We start from the raw sequence: 20583 nt of genomic DNA, 5'->3' as shown, positions 1-20583 counted from the left end.
CCCTCTTCTCTTAAGAGTCTTCAGAAATTTTTGGGCTTTGCTAACTTTTATCGTCGATTTATTGCTGGTTTTTTGGATATTGCTAAACCATTGACCGATTTGACTAAGAAGGGTGCTGATGTTGCTGATTGGTCCCCTGACGCTGTGGAGGCCTTTCGGGAGCTTAAGCGCCGTTTTTCCTCTGCCCCTGTGTTGCGTCAGCCTGATGTTGCTCTACCTTTTCAGGTTGAGGTCGACGCTTCTGAGATCGGAGCTGGGGCAGTGTTGTCGCAGAAAAGTTCTGACTGCTCCGTGATGAGGCCTTGTGCCTTCTTTTCCCGTAAATTTTCGCCCGCTGAGCGGAATTATGATGTTGGGAATCGGGAGCTTTTGGCCATGAAGTGGGCTTTTGAGGAGTGGCGCCATTGGCTTGAGGGGGCCAGACATCAGGTGGTGGTATTGACTGACCACAAAAACTTGATTTATCTTGAGACCGCCAGGCGCCTGAATCCTAGACAGGCGCGCTGGTCATTATTTTTCTCTCGGTTTAATTTTGTGGTGTCATACCTACCGGGTTCTAAGAATGTTAAGGCGGATGCCCTTTCTAGGAGTTTTGAGCCTGACTCGCCTGGTAACTCTGAGCCCACAGGTATCCTTAAGGATGGAGTGGTATTGTCAGCCGTTTCTCCAGACCTGCGGCGGGCCTTGCAGGAGTTTCAGGCGGATAGACCGGATCGTTGCCCACCTGATAAACTGTTTGTTCCTGATGATTGGACCAGTAGAGTCATCTCTGAGGTTCATTCTTCTGCGTTGGCAGGTCATCCTGGCATTTTTGGTACCAGGGATTTGGTGGCAAGGTCCTTCTGGTGGCCTTCCCTGTCACGAGATGTGCGAGGCTTTGTGCAGTCTTGTGACGTTTGTGCTCGGGCCAAGCCTTGTTGCTCTCGGGCTAGTGGATTATTGTTGCCCTTGCCTATTCCTAAGAGGCCTTGGACGCACATCTCGATGGATTTTATTTCAGATCTGCCTGTTTCTCAGAAGATGTCTGTCATCTGGGTGGTGTGTGACCGTTTCTCTAAGATGGTCCATTTGGTTCCTCTGCCCAAGTTGCCTTCTTCTTCCGAGTTGGTTCCTCTGTTTTTTCAAAATGTTGTTCGTTTGCATGGTATTCCTGAGAATATCATTTCTGACAGAGGGACCCAATTCGTGTCTAGATTTTGGCGGGCATTCTGTGCTAGGATGGGCATAGATTTGTCTTTTTCGTCCGCTTTCCATCCTCAGACGAATGGCCAGACCGAGCGGACTAATCAGACCCTGGAGACATATCTGAGGTGTTTTGTGTCTGCTGACCAGGATGATTGGGTTGCTTTTTTGCCATTGGCGGAGTTCGCTCTCAATAATCGGGCCAGCTCTGCCACTTTGGTGTCCCCGTTTTTCTGTAATTCGGGGTTTCATCCTCGATTTTCCTCTGGTCAGGTGGAAACTTCGGATTGTCCTGGAGTGGATGCTGTGGTGGAGAGATTGCATCAGATCTGGGGACAGGTGGTGGACAATTTGAGGTTGTCCCAGGAGAAGACTCAGCTTTTTGCCAACCGCCACCGTCGTGTTGGTCCTCGGCTTTGTGTTGGGGATTTGGTGTGGTTGTCTTCTCGTTTTGTCCCTATGAGGGTCTCTTCTCCTAAGTTTAAGCCTCGGTTCATCGGCCCGTATAGGATATTGGAGATTCTTAACCCTGTTTCCTTCCGTTTGGACCTCCCTGCGTCCTTTTCTATTCATAACGTTTTTCATCGGTCATTATTGCGCAGGTATGAGGTACCGGTTGTGCCTTCCGTTGAGCCTCCTGCTCCGGTGTTGGTTGAGGGTGAGTTGGAGTACATTGTGGAGAAAATCTTAGACTCTCGTGTTTCCAGACGGAGACTCCAGTATCTGGTCAAGTGGAAGGGATACGGCCAGGAGGATAATTCTTGGGTGAATGCATCTGATGTTCATGCCTCTGATCTGGTTCGTGCCTTTCATAGGGCCCATCCTGATCGCCCTGGTGGTTCTGGTGAGGGTTCGGTGCCCCCTCCTTGAGGGGGGGGTACTGTTGTGAATTTGGATTCTGGGCTCCCCCGGTGGCTACTGGTGGAATTGAACTGGTGTTGTCATCTTCTCTGTTCACCTGTTCCCATCAAGATGTGGGAGTCGCTATATAACCTTGCTGCTCTGTTAGTTGCTTGCCGGTCAACAATGTTATCAGAAGCCTCTCTGTGCTTGTTCCTGCTCCTAGACAACTACTAGATAAGTTGGACTCTTGTCCATGTTTGTTTTTGCATTTTTGTTCCAGTTCACAGCTGAAGTTTCGTTACTGTGTCTGGAAAGCTCTTGTGAACAGGAATTGCCACTCTGGTGTTATGAGTTAATGCCAGAGTTTTAAAGTAATTTCTGGATGGTGTTTTGATAGGGTTTTCAGCTGACCATGAAAGTGTCCTTTCTGTCTTCTGCTATGTAGTAAGTGGACCTCAAATTTGCTAAACCTATTTTCATACTACGTTTGTTATTTCATCTTAATTCACCGCCAATACATGTGGGGGGCCTCTGTCTCCTTTCGGGGTATTTCTCTAGAGGTGAGCTAGGACTAATATTTTCCTCTGCTAGCATTATTTAGTCCTCCGGCTGGTGCTGGGCATCTAGAATCAACGTAGGCATGCTACCCGGCCACTGCTAGTTGTGCGTTAGGTTTAGTTCATGGTCAGCTCAGTTCCCATCTTCCAAGAGCTAGTTCCTATATATGCTGATGCTATGTTCTCTTGCCATTGAGAACATGACACTAGATAGCAAGAAGACAGAAAGGGCACTTTCATGGTCAGCAGAAAACCCTATCAAAACACCATCCAGAAATTACTTTAAGACTCTAGCATTAACTCATAACACCAGAGTGGCAATTTCCGCTCACAAGAGCTTTCCAGACACAGTAACGAAACAGCAGCTGTGAACAGGAACAAAATGCAAAAACACACAAGGACAAAAGTCCAACTTAGCTGGGAGTTGTCTAGTAGCAGGAACATGCACAGAAAGGCTTCTGATTACATTGTTGACCGGCATGAAACTGACAGAGGAGCAAGGTTATATAGCGACTCCCACATCCTGATAGGAGCAGGTGAACAGAGGGGATGATGCACACAAGTACAATTCCACAAGTGGCCACCGGGGGAGCCCAGAATCCAATTTCACAACAGTACCCCCCCCTCAAGGAGGGGGCACCGAACCCTCACCAGAACCACCAGGGCGATCAGGATGAGCCCTATGAAAGGCACGGACAAGATCGGAGGCATGAACATCAGAGGCAGTGACCCAAGAATTATCCTCCTGACCGTATCCCTTCCATTTGACCAGATACTGGAGTTTCCGTCTGGAAACACGAGAGTCCAAGATCTTTTCCACAACGTACTCCAACTCACCCTCAACCAACACCGGAGCAGGAGGCTCAACGGAAGGCACAGCCGGTACCTCATACCTGCGCAACAATGACCGATGAAAAACATTATGAATCGAAAAGGATGCAGGGAGGTCCAAACGGAAGGACACAGGGTTAAGAATCTCCAATATCTTGTACGGGCCGATGAACCGAGGCTTAAACTTAGGAGAAGAAACCCTCATAGGGACAAAACGAGAAGACAACCACACCAAGTCCCCAACACAAAGCCGAGGACCAACACGACGACGGCGGTTGGCAAAAAGCTGAGTCTTCTCCTGGGACAACTTCAAATTGTCCACCACCTGCCCCCAAATCTGATGCAACCTCTCCACCACAGCATCCACTCCAGGACAATCCGAAGATTCCACTTGACCAGAGGAAAATCGAGGATGAAACCCCGAATTACAGAAAAACGGGGACACCAAGGTGGCAGAGCTGGCCCGATTATTGAGGGCGAACTCCGCCAAAGGCAAAAAAGCAACCCAATCATCCTGAACCGCAGACACAAAACACCTCAAATATGTCTCCAAGGTCTGATTAGTCCGCTCGGTCTGGCCATTAGTCTGAGGATGGAAAGCAGACGAAAAAGACAAATCTATGCCCATCCTAGCACAGAATGCCCGCCAAAATCTAGACACGAATTGGGTCCCTCTGTCAGAAACGATATTCTCCGGAATACCATGCAAACGAACAACATTTTGAAAAAACAGAGGAACCAACTCGGAAGAAGAAGGCAACTTAGGCAAGGGAACCAGATGGACCATCTTAGAGAAACGGTCACACACCACCCAGATGACAGACATCTTATGAGAAACAGGCAGATCCGAAATAAAATCCATCGAGATGTGCGTCCAAGGCCTCTTCGGGATAGGCAAGGGTAACAACAATCCACTAGCCCGAGAACAACAAGGCTTGGCCCGAGCACAAACGTCACAAGACTGCACAAAGCCTCGCACATCTCGTGACAGGGAAGGCCACCAGAAGGACCTTGCCACCAAATCCCTGGTACCAAAGATTCCAGGATGACCTGCCAACGCAGAAGAATGAACCTCAGAGATGACTCTACTGGTCCAATCATCAGGAACAAACAGTCTACCAGGTGGGCAACGATCAGGTCTATCCGCCTGAAACTCCTGCAAGGCCCGCCGCAGGTCTGGAGAAACGGCAGACAATATCACTCCATCTTTAAGGATACCTGTGGGCTCAGAATTACCAGGGGAGTCAGGCTCAAAACTCCTAGAAAGGGCATCCGCCTTAACATTCTTAGAACCCGGTAGGTAAGACACCACAAAATTAAACCGAGAGAAAAACAACGACCAGCGCACCTGTCTAGGATTCAGGCGCCTGGCAGACTCAAGGTAAATTAAATTTTTGTGGTCAGTCAATACCACCACCTGATGTCTGGCCCCCTCAAGCCAGTGACGCCACTCCTCAAAAGCCCACTTCATGGCCAAAAGCTCCCGATTCCCAATATCATAATTCCGCTCGGCGGGCGAAAATTTACGGGAAAAAAAAGCACAAGGTCTCATCACGGAGCAGTCGGAACTTCTCTGCGACAACACCGCCCCAGCTCCGATTTCAGAAGCGTCGACCTCAACCTGAAAAGGAAGAGCAACATCAGGCTGACGCAACACTGGGGCGGAAGAAAAGCGGCGCTTGAGCTCCCGAAAGGCCTCCACGGCATCAGGGGACCAATCAGCAACATCAGCACCCTTCTTAGTCAAATCAGTCAATGGTTTTACAACATCAGAAAAACCAGCAATAAATCGACGATAAAAGTTAGCAAAGCCCAAAAATTTCTGAAGACTCTTAAGAGAAGAGGGTTGCGTCCAATCACCAATAGCCTGAACCTTGACAGGATCCATCTCGATGGAAGAGGGGGAAAAAATGTATCCCAAGAAGGAAATCTTTTGAACCCCAAAAACACACTTAGAACCCTTCACACACAAGGAATTAGACCGCAAAACCTGAAAAACCCTCCTGACCTGCTGGACATGAGAGTCCCAGTCATCCGAAAAAATCAGAATATCATCCAGATACACAATCATAAATTTATCCAAATAATCGCGGAAAATGTCATGCATAAAGGACTGGAAGACTGAAGGGGCATTTGAAAGACCAAAAGGCATCACCAAATACTCAAAATGGCCCTCGGGCGTATTAAATGCGGTTTTCCACTCATCCCCCTGCTTGATTCGCACCAAATTATACGCCCCACGGAGATCAATCTTAGAGAACCACTTGGCCCCCTTTATACGAGCAAACAAATCAGTAAGCAGTGGTAACGGATATTGATATTTAACCGTGATTTTATTCAAAAGTCGATAATCAATACACGGCCTCAAAGAGCCGTCTTTCTTAGACACAAAGAAAAAACCGGCTCCTAAGGGAGATGACGAAGGACGAATATGTCCCTTTTCCAAGGACTCCTTTATATATTCTCGCATAGCCGCGTGTTCAGGCACAGACAGATTAAATAAACGACCCTTAGGGTATTTACTACCCGGGATCAAGTCTATGGCACAATCGCACTCCCGGTGCGGAGGTAGTGAACCAACCTTGGGTTCTTCAAAAACGTCACGAAAGTCAGACAAGAATTCAGGAATCTCAGAGGGAATAGCTGATGAAATGGAAACCAAAGGTACGTCCCCATGAGTTCCTTTACATCCCCAGCTTACCACAGACATAGCTCTCCAGTCGAGGACTGGGTTATGAGATTGCAGCCATGGCAATCCCAGCACCAAAACATCATGTAGATTATACAGCACCAGAAAGCGAATAACCTCCTGGTGATCCGGATTAACACGCATAGTCACTTGTGTCCAGTATTGTGGTTTATTACTAGCCAATGGGGTGGAGTCAATCCCTTTCAGAGGTATCGGAGCCTCCAATGGCTCCAAATCATACCCACAGCGTTTGGCAAAGGACCAATCCATAAGACTCAAAGCAGCGCCAGAGTCGACATAGGCGTCCGCGGTAATAGATGACAAAAAACAAATCAGGGTCACAGATAGAATAAACTTAGACTGTAAAGTGCTAATTGAAACAGACTTGTCAGGCTTCTTAGTACGCTTAAAGCATGCTGATATAACATGAGTTGAATCACCACAATAGAAGCACAACCCATTTTTTCGTCTAAAATTCTGCCGCTCGCTTCTGGACAGAATTCTATCACATTGCATATTTTCTGGCGTTTTCTCAGTAGACACCGCCAAATGGTGCACAGGTTTGCGCTCCCGCAGACGCCTATCGATCTGAATAGCCATCGTCATGGACTCATTCAGACTCGCAGGCACAGGGAACCCCACCATAACATCCTTAATGGCATCAGAGAGACCTTCTCTGAAAATCGCCGCCAGGGCGCACTCATTCCACTGAGTAAGCACAGACCATTTGCGGAATTTTTGGCAGTATATTTCAGCTTCATCTTGCCCCTGAGACAAGGACATCAAGGCCTTTTCCGCCTGAAGCTCTAAATGAGGTTCCTCATAAAGCAACCCCAAGGCCAGAAAAAACGCATCCACATTGAGCAACGCAGGATCCCCTGGTGCCAATGCAAAAGCCCAGTCTTGAGGGTCGCCCCGGAGCAAGGAAATTACAATCCTGACCTGCTGTGCAGGGTCTCCGGCAGAGCGAGACTTCAGGGACAAAAACAATTTGCAATTATTTTTAAAATTTTGAAAGTGAGATCTATTCCCCGAGAAGAATTCAGGCAAAGGAATTCTAGGCTCAGACATAGGTGCATGAACAACAAAATCTTGCAAATTTTGTACCTTTGTGGCGAGATTATTCAAACCTGTAGCTACACTCTGAAGATCCATTTGAAACAGGTGAACACAGAGCCATTCAAGGATTAGAAGGAGAGAAAGAGAGGAAGGCTGCAGTATAGGCAGACTAGCAAGTGATTCAATTAAGAGCACACTCAGAACTAGAGGAAAAAAAAAAATTGTAGCAGACTTCTTTTTTCTCTCCTTTCTCAGCCAGTAATTTAACCCCTTTTTTTCGGGCCGGTCAAACTGTCATGATTCTCAATGGCGAGAGAACATAGCCCAGCATATATGAGATCTAGCTCTTGGAAGATGGAAACTATACTGACCATGAACTAAACCTGCCGCACAACTAGAAGTGGCCGGGTAGCATGCCTACGTTTTTTTATCCCTAGATGCCCAGCGCCAGCCGGAGAACTACCTAATCCTAGCAGAGGAAAAGACAGTCCTGGCTCACCTCTAGAGAAATTTTCCCAAAAGGCAGACAGAGGCCCCCACATATATTGGCGGTGATTTTAGATGAAATGACAAACGTAGTATGAAAATAGGTTTAGCAAAAATCGAGGTCCGCTTACTAGATAGCAAGAAGACAGAAAGGGCACTTTCATGGTCAGCAGAAAACCCTATCAAAACACCATCCAGAAATTACTTTAAGACTCTAGCATTAACTCATAACACCAGAGTGGCAATTTCCGCTCACAAGAGCTTTCCAGACACAGTAACGAAACAGCAGCTGTGAACAGGAACAAAATGCAAAAACACACAAGGACAAAAGTCCAACTTAGCTGGGAGTTGTCTAGTAGCAGGAACATGCACAGAAAGGCTTCTGATTACATTGTTGACCGGCATGAAACTGACAGAGGAGCAAGGTTATATAGCGACTCCCACATCCTGATAGGAGCAGGTGAACAGAGGGGATGATGCACACAAGTACAATTCCACAAGTGGCCACCGGGGGAGCCCAGAATCCAATTTCACAACATGTCTGTATCTCTTGTGGCCTGAGTTGAAAAAGGCTGGATGGAGAATCCTGTGACCCACTAGCAACTGCGGTCAGGCACGGACACCAAGGACGTGACATCCCGGTGAGGTCCGCCCCAGACTGAGACAGAAGAAAAGCCCACCCAGGGATAGGGGTCTCTGGTCTCAACCAGGGTAGGGACTCCTGGACGGGGAGTTGCTGCAGCTGACAAGTGGAAGCAGGAGGACGGGAACGCTCTCCTTTTAGGATTAGGCCTGGGAGCAGACCCACTGAATGATGCCCGAAGGTTAGGGGAACAGGAGAGGGTGTTGTGAATTTGCTTTTTGCTCCCTCTAGTGGTTACTAGTTTTTTGACTCTGGTTTTTCTGTCATTCCTTTTATCCGCACCTGGGTCGTTAGTTAGGGGTGTTGCTATATAAGCTCCCTGGACCTTCAGTTCTATGCCTGGCAACGTAGTTATCAGAGCTAGTCTGCTGTGCTCTTGTCTACTGATCCTGGTTCCAGTTATATCAGCTAAGTCTGCCTTTTGCTTTTTGCTATTTGTTTTGGTTTTGTATTTTTGTCCAGCTTGTTCCAAATCTATATCCTGACCTTTGCTGGAAGCTCTAGGGGGCTGGTGTTCTCCCCCCGGACCGTTAGACGGTTCGGGGGTTCTTGAATTTCCAGTGTGGATTTTGATAGGGTTTTTGTTGACCATATAAGTTACCTTTCTTTATTCTGCTATCAGTAAGCGGGCCTCTCTGTGCTAAACCTGGTTCATTTCTGTGTTTGTCATTTCCTCTTACCTCACCGTCATTATTTGTGGGGGGCTTCTATCCAGCTTTGGGGTCCCCTTCTCTGGAGGCAAGAAAGGTCTTTGTTTTCCTCTACTAGGGGTAGCTAGATTCTCCGGCTGGCGCGTGTCATCTAGAATCAACGTAGGAATGATCCCCGGCTACTTCTAGTGTTGGCGTTAGGAGTAGATATATGGTCAACCCAGTTACCACTGCCCTATGAGCTGGATTTTTGTATTCTGCAGACTTCCACGTTCCTCTGAGACCCTCGCCATTGGGGTCATAACAGTTTGCCAGGCCAGTATTAAATGTTTAATGCATTGCAGAAGAGGGATTATAAGAAAGAAGATTCTGAGTTTTTTTTTTCTCCTTCCCCTTTACCTCAGAGTGGCTATGCTTGCTGCAGACATGAATGTCCAGACCTTGATTACAAGTGTGGACCAGCTGGCTACTCGTGTGCAGGGCATACAAGACTATGTTATCAGAAATCCTAGGTCAGAACCTAAAATACCGATTCCTGAACTGTTTTCCGGAGACAGGTTTAAGTTTAGGAATTTCGTGAATAATTGTAAATTGTTTTTGTCCCTGAGACCCTGTTCATCAGGAGATTCTGCTCAGCAAGTAAAAATTGTTATTTCGTTCTTACGGGGCGACCCTCAGGATTGGGCTTTTTCGCTGGCGCCAGGAGATCCGGCATTGGCTGATCTTGATGCGTTTTTTCTGGTGCTCGGTTTACTTTATGAGGAACCCAATCTTGAGATTCAGGCAGAAAAGGCCTTGCTGTCTATGTCTCAGGGGCAGGACGAGGCTGAAGTGTATTGCCAAAAATTTCGGAAATGGTCCGTGCTGACACATTGGAACGAGTGTGCACTGGCCGCTAATTTTAGAAATGGCCTTTCTGAAGCCATTAAGAATGTTATGGTGGGTTTTCCCATTCCCACAGGTCTGAATGATACTATGGCACTGGCTATTCAAATTGACCGGCGGTTGCGGGAGCGCAAAACCGCAAATTCCCTCATGGTGTTGTCTGAACAGACACCTAATTCGGTGCAATGTGATAGAAAAACCGCAAATTCCCTCATGGTGTTGTCTGAACAGACACCTGATTTAATGCAATGTGATAGAATCCTGACTAGAAATGAGCGGAAAATTCATAGACGCCGGAATGGCTTGTGCTACTACTGTGGTGATTCTACACATGTTATCTCAGCATGCTCTAAACGTATAGCTAAGGTTGTTAGTCCTGTCACCGTTGGTAATTTGCAACCTAAATTTATTCTGTCTGTAACTTTGATTTGCTCACTGTCATCTTATCCTGTCATGGCGTTTGTAGATTCAGGTGCTGCCCTGAGTCTCATGGATCTCTCATTTGCTAAGCGCTGTGGATTTACTCTTGAACCATTAGAAAATCCTATTCCTCTTAGGGGTATTGATGCTACACCATTGGCAGCAAATAAACCGCAGTATTGGACTCAGGTTACCATGTGCATGACTCCTGAACACCGCGAGGTGATACGTTTCCTGGTTTTACATAAAATGCATGATTTGGTCGTTTTAGGGCTGCCATGGTTACAGACCCATAATCCAGTCCTGGACTGGAAGGCTATGTCAGTCTCAAGTTGGGGCTGTCGTGGTATTCATGAGGATTCCCTGCCTGTGTCTATTGCTTCTTCTACGCCTTCGGAAGTTCCGGAGTATTTGTCTGATTATCAGGATGTCTTCAGTGAGTCTGAGTCCAGTGCACTGCCTCCTCATAGGGACTGTGACTGTGCTATAGATTTGATCCCAGGCAGTAAATTTCCTAAGGGAAGACTGTTTAATCTGTCGGTACCTGAACATACCGCTATGCGTTCATATATCAAGGAGTCTCTGGAAAAAGGACATATTCGTCCGTCTTCTTCCCCTCTTGGTGCGGGATTCTTTTTTGTGGCAAAAAAGGACGGATCTTTGAGACCTTGTATTGATTATCGGCTTTTAAATAAGATCACTGTCAAATTTCAGTATCCTTTACCGCTGTTGTCTGACTTGTTTGCCCGGATTAAGGGTGCCAAGTGGTTCACCAAGATAGACCTTCGTGGTGCGTACAACCTTGTGCGCATTAAGCAAGGTGATGAATGGAAAACCGCATTCAATACGCCCGAAGGTCATTTTGAGTACTTGGTGATGCCTTTTGGGCTCTCCAATGCACCTTCAGTTTTTCAGTCCTTTATGCATGACATTTTCCGGAAGTATCTGGATAAATTTTTGATTGTTTATCTGGATGATATTTTGGTTTTTTCTGATAATTGGGATTCGCATGTGGAGCAGGTCAGGTTGGTCTTTAAAATTTTGCGTGAAAATTCTTTGTTTGTCAAGGGCTCAAAGTGTCTCTTTGGTGTACAGAAGGTTCCCTTTTTGGGGTTCATTTTTTCCCCTTCTGCTGTGGAGATGGACCCAGTCAAGGTCCGAGCTATTCTTGATTGGACTCAGCCCTCGTCAGTTAAGAGTCTTCAGAAGTTCTTGGGCTTCGCTAACTTCTACCGTCGTTTTATCGCTAATTTTTCTAGCATTGTGAAACCTTTGACGGATATGACCAAGAAGGGCTCCGATGTAGCTAACTGGGCTCCTGCTGCCGTGGAGGCTTTCCAGGAGTTGAAACGCCGGTTTACTTCGGCGCCTGTTTTGTGCCAGCCTGACGTCTCACTTCCCTTTCAGGTTGAGGTGGATGCTTCGGAGATTGGGGCAGGGGCCGTTTTGTCGCAGAGAGGCCCTGGTTGCTCTGTTATGAAGCCTTGTGCCTTTTTCTCTAGGAAATTTTCGCCTGCCGAGCGAAATTATGATGTGGGCAATCGGGAGTTGTTGGCCATGAAATGGGCATTTGAGGAGTGGCGTCATTGGCTCGAGGGTGCTAAGCATCGTGTGGTGGTCTTGACTGATCACAAAAATCTGATGTATCTCGAGTCTGCTAAACGCCTTAATCCGAGACAGGCCCGCTGGTCATTGTTTTTCTCCCGCTTTGATTTTGTTGTCTCGTATTTACCAGGTTCAAAGAATGTGAAGGCCGATGCTCTTTCTAGGAGCTTTGTGCCTGATGCTCCTGGAGTCGCTGATCCTGTTGGTATTCTTAAAGATGGAGTTATCTTGTCAGCTATTTCTCCGGATCTGCGACGTGTGTTGCAGAGATTTCAGGCTGATAGGCCTGAGTCTTGTCCACCTGACAGACTGTTTGTCCCGGATAAGTGGACCAGCAGAGTCATTTCCGAGGTTCATTCCTCGGTGTTGGCAGGTCACCCGGGAATTTTTGGCACCAGAGATCTGGTGGCCAGGTCCTTTTGGTGGCCTTCCTTGTCAAGGGATGTGCGGTCATTTGTGCAGTCCTGTGGGACTTGTGCTCGAGCTAAGCCTTGCTGTTCTCGTGCCAGCGGTTTGCTCTTGCCCTTGCCTGTCCCGAAGAGACCTTGGACACATATCTCCATGGATTTCATTTCTGATCTTCCGCTATCTCAGGGCATGTCCGTTATCTGGGTGATATGTGATCGCTTCTCCAAGATGGTCCATTTGGTTCCTTTGCCTAAGCTGCCTTCCTCTTCCGATCTGGTTCCTGTGTTTTTCCAGAACGTGGTTCGTTTGCACGGCATCCCTGAGAATATTGTGTCAGACAGAGGATCCCAGTTCGTTTCCAGGTTCTGGCGATCCTTTTGTAGTAGGATGGGCATTGATTTGTCGTTTTCGTCTGCTTTCCATCCTCAGACTAATGGACAGACGGAGCGAACCAATCAGACTTTGGAGGCTTATTTGAGGTGTTTTGTCTCTGCTGATCAGGACGATTGGGTGACATTCTTGCCGTTGGCTGAGTTTGCCCTTAATAATCGGGCTAGTTCCGCCACCTTGGTTTCGCCTTTTTTCTGCAACTCTGGTTTCCATCCTCGCTTTTCTTCGGGTCATGTGGAGCCTTCTGACTGTCCTGGGGTGGATTCTGTGGTGGATAGGTTGCAGCAGATCTGGAATCATGTGGTGGACAACTTGAAGTTGTCACAGGAGAAGGCTCAGCGCTTTGCCAACCGCCGCCGCGGTGTGGGTCCCCGACTACGCGTTGGGGATTTGGTGTGGCTTTCTTCCCGCTTTGTTCCTATGAAGGTCTCCTCTCCCAAATTTAAACCTCGTTTTATTGGGCCTTACAAGATATTGGAAATCCTTAATCCTGTATCTTTTCGTCTGGATCTTCCTGTGTCGTTTGCTATTCACAATGTATTTCATAGGTCCTTGTTGCGGCGGTACATTGTGCCTGTAGTTCCTTCTGCTGAGCCTCCTGCTCCGGTGTTGGTTGAGGGCGAGTTGGAGTACGTGGTGGAGAAGATCTTGGATTCTCGCCTCTCCAGGCGGAGGCTTCAGTACCTGGTCAAGTGGAAGGGCTATGGTCAGGAGGATAATTCCTGGGTGGTCGCCTCTGATGTTCATGCGGCCGATTTAGTTCGTGCCTTTCATGCCGCTCATCCTGATCGCCCTGGTGGTCGTGGTGAGGGTTCGGTGACCCCTCACTAAGGGGGGGGTACTGTTGTGAATTTGCTTTTTGCTCCCTCTAGTGGTTACTAGTTTTTTGACTCTGGTTTTTCTGTCATTCCTTTTATCCGCACCTGGGTCGTTAGTTAGGGGTGTTGCTATATAAGCTCCCTGGACCTTCAGTTCTATGCCTGGCAACGTAGTTATCAGAGCTAGTCTGCTGTGCTCTTGTCTACTGATCCTGGTTCCAGTTATATCAGCTAAGTCTGCCTTTTGCTTTTTGCTATTTGTTTTGGTTTTGTATTTTTGTCCAGCTTGTTCCAAATCTATATCCTGACCTTTGCTGGAAGCTCTAGGGGGCTGGTGTTCTCCCCCCGGACCGTTAGACGGTTCGGGGGTTCTTGAATTTCCAGTGTGGATTTTGATAGGGTTTTTGTTGACCATATAAGTTACCTTTCTTTATTCTGCTATCAGTAAGCGGGCCTCTCTGTGCTAAACCTGGTTCATTTCTGTGTTTGTCATTTCCTCTTACCTCACCGTCATTATTTGTGGGGGGCTTCTATCCAGCTTTGGGGTCCCCTTCTCTGGAGGCAAGAAAGGTCTTTGTTTTCCTCTACTAGGGGTAGCTAGATTCTCCGGCTGGCGCGTGTCATCTAGAATCAACGTAGGAATGATCCCCGGCTACTTCTAGTGTTGGCGTTAGGAGTAGATATATGGTCAACCCAGTTACCACTGCCCTATGAGCTGGATTTTTGTATTCTGCAGACTTCCACGTTCCTCTGAGACCCTCGCCATTGGGGTCATAACAAGAGGGCAGTAATAGGCTGCATAGCAGAGCTACTCACATAGTAGAGTCCTGTAGACTGCTCCCGGCTGTAGCTGCGACCGGCATCATGGCACAGGTCCAGGGCACCAGCGATGAGACGGCAACCTAAGGAGGATGCAGGGGGCCCGGCCGGAGAAAGAGGACCTGGCTGCAGTCTGGATGAACCGCAGATGGTGACCACTGAAAGGGCGCGGGAACGTGCGCTCTGCGCGATGTGGCGCCACGCAGCGGCGTAGAAGTCGCAGGCCCAGGAGCACCAAGATGGCGCCGGTGGGCGGGGCGTAAAGAGATTGTCAAGCGGGAGAAAGCCCGCCCGATGAAAGCGGAAGTGGGCGGAGCGCGGCACCGGAAGTAGGCCCGGGCAGAAGCCGGGGCCTAAATTACCGGCCGGCGACCGCCGGAGGAGAGAACCGCGGCGCCGGAGCAGTGCGCCGCAGTTAGAAAAAACGGCACGGCAGCCTGCCAAGGCTGTCATGCTGGAGAGGAGAGCGGCCGCCATAAAAAACCCCCGCGGCGCCAGAGCAGTGCACCGCCAGAGCAGTGCGCCGCAGGGAGAAGTGGCACGGCAGCCAGACAGGGCCGTCGCGCAGGAGAGGGTAGAGCGGCCCCATTAAAAACCGCGGCGCCGGAGCAGTGCGCCGCAGGAAGAAGCGGCACGACAGCCTATCAGGGCTGTATCACTGGGGAGAGTGGTGCGGAGGAAGCGGCGCGGCAGCCTGTAAGGCCCAGCGCCGGAATAGACGGCAGAAGGGCCGCAGATGCCACATGGGAAGGAAGAAACGCCGCTGCCTGCAAAGGCCGCCACGCAATACAGTAATCTCGGACCGTGCTGCTGCAATCTGGGTGTAAACGACGACCAGGTATACTGGGAGCCCAGCAAGACCCCCCCTTGAAAGATCTGGGATGGGATGGGGAAATACTCACCTCAACTTCCCACGCTGTTACTAACCTGAAGAGGAATGAGACGTCCAGGGAGCTGATGGACTTTCTCGTCTCCTCCGACCGACAGGCTCTGGTGGGCGAGTGGGTGGGGGACGGAGCCAGGACAGGACTTCTGAGCACGCTTGTGTGCTAGGATCATGGTCCTGCTGAGGGATCTATGAGGATACGGGGTGGCAGTACACGCCGTACTCATAGTCCATATTGTGGGAGTACAGGTGTGACTGTTCACCCTGTATCCCTCCGGAAAACCTGAAAAGAAACGACGCACATTGAGGTAGATAAGGGTCTAGTGAAAGACCCGTGTCCACCTCCTACTGACACTAAGCTAAACTGGATATCCTACTTCCTGTCGGTGGGGTGTATACTGCAGAGGAGCTAACCTTTTTTATTTGCATAGTGTCAGCCTCCTAGTGGCGGCAGCAGCATACACCCATGGTTCCTGTGTCCCCCAATGAGAGGCGATAGAGAAAAGCATGTTCAAGTTTCCTTGAAGTTTGCTCAACAAGATTTCGACAAGCCTGTGAAATACAGGGAGAATATAGTCTGGTCAGATGAGGCGAAACCTGCGACTAGTTTCTCCACACAGGAGGAGTCTTGAACAAAGGCTTTTGTAAGAACAATTACTTGAATTTCAGTACGCGTGTTCAATTCTTTTTCCCATTTGTCATTTCTCATTACACACAACTTATGGACATCTATGGTTGGATTTCTTTACCTTTGTGGATTGGATGGGTTGTTACTGACATCTGGTGAGAATATCAAGCTGATAGCAAGGAAAACAAAAATGTCAGTTTACCATAGTTGTCATCAATACCGGACTACAGGAGCCATGCACGGAAAAAGACGCTGGTCACGCATCGGCAGTAGAGCCACCAAAAAATGAAAATAGGAGAAAATCCAGCACCATAAAAAATAAGTATAAAAATAGAAAAAGGTATTGATCCATATCAAGGATTAAGATACAAATAGGATGTAATTAACAAAAAATGAAAAGAGATGGGAAGGGGGGGACAAAACCTTTCGTGTTTCGTAGGTTTCATAGGTGACTAAGGACATGCATGTCCGATGTCATCTGCAGGCGGCTTTATTCTGTAGCAGTCCCTGAACGTTCTCCTACGAAATACACCACGATTGCTAACCCTTGCACTATGATCTATGGGGCCAGTATGTGCCCTGCGCAGATCAATGGGTGATAGGTAAGTGATGGGCTACTTTGACCTTGAGATGGCTAGTCATAATGGCCCATCATTTTCCTGCCAACCCCACCCAGCAATCAGTTCCATGTTTCTACCGTTGGTGGCGTATACTAGCCATGTGACACCAATATCTGTGGCACGCCAACCACTTTACGTTGAGAAAACAGCAACAAACCTTGAAACCAAGCCTCGTCATCGTCCCGCTCTTCTGCCTCAGCATTGTCATCCAGGTTCTGAACGATGTCCTGAATAATCTTCCTCATCTGTGGATCCTGTCCGTCACTCTGGATCTTTCTAGCTGCTTCAATAAATTCTGGCTGTCCCATGTAAATTGCATTTAGAAAGCGGTGAAAGACTGTCACGATGCCTACAGCAGCAAAAATATATATACAGTTAGGTCCATATATATTTGGACAGAGACAACATTTTTCTAATTTTGGTTATAGACATTACCACAATGAATTTTAAACAAAACAATTCAGATGCAGTTGAAGTTCAGACTTTCTGCTTTCATTTGAGGGTATCCACATTAAAATCGGATGAAGGGTTTAAGAGTTTCAGCTCCTTAACATGTGCCACCCTGTTTTTAAAGGGACCAAAAGTAATTCGACAGATTAAATAATTTTAAATAAAATGTTCATTTCTAGTACTTGGTTGAAAACCCTTTGTTGGCAATGACTGCCTGAAGTCTTGAACTCATGGACATCACCAGACGCTGTGTTTCCTCCTTTTTGAGGCTCTGCCAGGCCTTCACTGCGGTGGTTTTCAGTTGCTGTTTGTTTGTGGGCCTTTCTGTCTGAAGTTTAGTCTTTAACAAGTGAAATGCATGCTCAACTGGGTTGAGATCAGGTGACTGACTTGGCCATTCAAAAATATTCCACTTCTTTGCTTTAATAAACTCCTGGGTTGCTTTGGCTTTATGTTTTGGGTCATTGTCCTTCTGTAGTATTAACCGACGACCCATCAGTTTGGCTGCATTTGGCTGGATCTGAGCACACAGTATGGCTCGGAATACCTCAGAATTCATTCGGCTGCTTCTGTCCTGTGTCACATCATCAATAAACACTAGTGACCCAGTGCCACTGGCAGCCATGCATGCCCAAGCCATCACACTGCCTCCGCCGTGTTACAGATGATGTGGTATGCTTTGGATCATGAGCTGTACCACGCCTTCACCATACTTTTCTCTTTCCATCATTCTGGTAGAGGTTGATCTTGGTTTCATCTGTCCAAAGAATGTTCTTCCAGAACTGTGCTGGCTTTTTTAGGCTATGTTCACACGATGCGGTTTTTGCTGCGGATCCGCAGCGGAATTGCAGCTGCGGATCCGCAGCAGTTTTCCATGCAGGGTACAGTACAATGTTACCCTATGGAAAACAAAATCCGCTGTGCCGACGATCCTTTTTTTCGCCGGCAAATCCGCGCAGATTTGCCTGCAGAAAAAAGAAGTACCATGTCAATTCTTTCTGCGGATTCCGCTGCGGGTTTCCAACAACACCAATAGGAAACTGCAGTTGGAAACCCGCAGTGGAATCCGCAGTAGAAAAAGGACACAAAACCGCAGAGAGAAGCACCGCCGTTTTTCACTGCGGATTTTCCCAAAAAAGGACCTGAAAAATCCGCAGTGAAAAAAGGATCGTGTGAACATAGCCTTAGATGTTTATGAGCAAAGTCCAGTCTAGCCTTTTTATTCTTGATGCTTATGAGTGGCTTGCACTGTGCAGTGAACCCTCTGTATTTACTTTCATGCAGTCTTCTCTTTATGGTAGATTTGGATATTGATACGCCGACCTCCTGGAGAGTGTTGTTCACTTGGTTGGCTGTTGTGAAGGGGTTTCTCTTCACCATGGAGATTATTCTGCGATCATCCACCACTGTTGTCTTTCGTGGGCGCCCAGGTCTTTTTGCATTGATGAATTCACCAGTGCTTTCTTTCTTTTTCAGGATGTACCAAACTGTAGATTTTTCCACTCCTAATATCGTAGCAATTTCTCGGATGTTTTTTTTCTGTTTTCGCAGCTTAAGGATGGCTTGTTTCACCTGCATGGAGAGCTCCTTTGACCGCATGTTTCCTTCACAGCAAAACCTTCCAAATGCAAGCACCACACCTCAAATCAACTCCAGGCCTTTTATCTGCTTAATTCAGAATGACATAACGAAGGGATTGCCCACACATGTCCATGAAATAGCCTTGGAGTCAATTGTCCAATTACTTTTGGTCCCTTTAAAAACAGGGTGGCACATGTTAACGAGCTGAAACTCCTAAGGCTATGTGCACACTTTGCGGTTTTTGCTGCGGATCCGCTGCGGATTTGACGCTGCGGATCCGCAGCAGTTTTCCATGCAGGGTACAGTACAATGTTACCCTATGGAAAACAAAATCCGCTGTTCCCACTTTGCGGAAAATCCCTTTAAAAAACGCGTGGAATTGCTGCGGAAAAAAAGAAGGAGCATGTCACTTCTTTCTGCGGATTCCGCAGCGGTTTTCAACATGCACCAATAGGAAAGTGCTGTTGGAAACCCGCAGAGGAATCCGCAGAAGAAACCGCAGGAAAATCCGCAGCGAAAACAGCAGCGGTTTTTCAATGCGGTTTTTCCAAATCCGCTGCGGAAAAATCCGCAGCAAAATCTGCAAAGTGTGAACATGCCCTCAACCCTTCATCCAATTTTAATGTGGATACCCTCAAATGAAAGCTGAAAGTCTGAACTTCAACTGCATCTGAATGGTTTTGTTTAAAATTCATTGTGGTAATGTCCATAACCAAAATTAGAAAAATGTTGTCTCTGTCCAAATATATATGGACTTAACTGTATTAATGAAGAACCATGTGGGTTTAGTTGTGAATCTATTTTACACCTAGAAACAAAGGGTTTAGATACTAAAGTGTAATCTGTAACCACAAGGACACAGGTCTGATATATGCCGCCAAGGAGCAAAGCGGCTTTTTTTTCTTCTTCAATGCAGACGGTTGCAAATGTGGACGTACCCTTAAAGGGATTGTACAGCGTAAGAGGTACTGCTGCACCATGCCGGGGCAATCGTATGAAGCCCAGGAGGTACGATGCATGTACGCTAATAATTGGAACAGACTCGTTACTAACATCATGCCTGAGGTCAGCCTTCCCAAATAACCCCCTCAGAGAAGTCATCCGCCCCATCACCGCACCCAGGAGCTGCCTGCTGTACCTCCCCGCACACCCAAGAGCCGTTCGCTGTCCCCCCCAGCACCCGTCAGCTAGGGGGGACATAGCCTAAGCATCTGCAAAAGTAAAATACTCACGTCCCGCCCAAGTCTGTCCAGGAGAAAGTAGGACCAGCTCTGTGTGATCTGCGAGACTCATCAGATATTCATCACTTAATTCTGTGCCGTCTTCATACAAACACACCCGGGTGGTCTTAGGGGGCAGCTACAAGTAAGACAAAAAGTCAGAAATTAGTGAATTTGTAAATCAGGAAAAGAAATGTGCTATAAAACATTCCCGGTTGTAATGAACGTCCATATGTAACATTCATACCCTAGGAGCTGGGCATTACATGACAAGTTCCCGTTGATGAATAAATAATTAGATGGTAGCGCTTTTTAAAGTAAATTACCATATTTTTCGGACTATAAGACACACTTTTTTTCCCCTCAGATAGGGGTGCGTCTTATAGTCTGAATGTAGGTTACTAGGTGGCAGCGGTGGAGCGGGGTCCCTACTGCAGGAAGCCGGCGGCAGGAATGGGGTGATGCTGTGAGCCCCTAGATGGGAGTAAGGGGTGTCCTGGTGGTGCAAGGAAGGCAAGGAGTCCCCGCTGCGCACATTGATCTCCTGGCGGTGTCAGCGCATGACGAGCCGAGATCTCAATCTGTGCACTGCCAATAAGGCTAGGGTCACATTGCGTTAGGGCAATCCGTTTAGCGCTAAGCGCTAGCGGATTGCGCTAACGCAATGTCTATTTCGGGGTCGCGTTAAACGTCCCCGCTAGCGCAGATCCCCGATCTGCGAGAGTGGGGAACGGACCTCGGGCGCGCCGCGGACGCTGCAAGCAGCGTCCGAGGCGCGCTACAAAAGACCGGCACATCGCTAGCGCGTGCCGAAAATGACACGCGCTAGCAATGCGCTTTAACATTGCGGGCAATGGGAGCGCTAACGGACGCGGTGCACGGCGTTAATTTCCCCGTGCAACGCTGTCCGTTA

At 47.9% G+C, this 20583-nt stretch overlaps 1 protein-coding gene across 3 annotated transcripts in view; it reads right to left on the bottom strand.

Moving 5' to 3' along the window:
• DFFB (DNA fragmentation factor subunit beta) overlaps positions 1-20583 on the bottom strand; it is a 35780-nt gene that overhangs the window by 13817 nt on the left and 1380 nt on the right. For all 3 annotated transcript variants that reach the window (XR_013213227.1, XR_013213228.1, XM_077250313.1), the window contains exons 2-3: positions 19683-19809; positions 16577-16768 (exon numbers count right to left, since the gene is read on the bottom strand). Coding sequence is in view for 1 of the 3 variants with exons in the window: in XM_077250313.1 (XP_077106428.1) it covers positions 16577-16768; positions 19683-19809 (319 nt within the window). In the remaining 2 variants the exon portion in view is untranslated. The remainder of the gene's footprint in view (positions 1-16576; positions 16769-19682; positions 19810-20583) is intronic.

This window comes from Ranitomeya variabilis, chromosome 4 (genome assembly GCF_051348905.1).
Source record: "Ranitomeya variabilis isolate aRanVar5 chromosome 4, aRanVar5.hap1, whole genome shotgun sequence".
NCBI lineage: Eukaryota > Metazoa > Chordata > Amphibia > Anura > Dendrobatidae > Ranitomeya > Ranitomeya variabilis.
The sequence above is the reverse complement of the archived record's forward strand: the minus strand, read 5'-3'. Positions and strand labels throughout refer to the sequence as shown.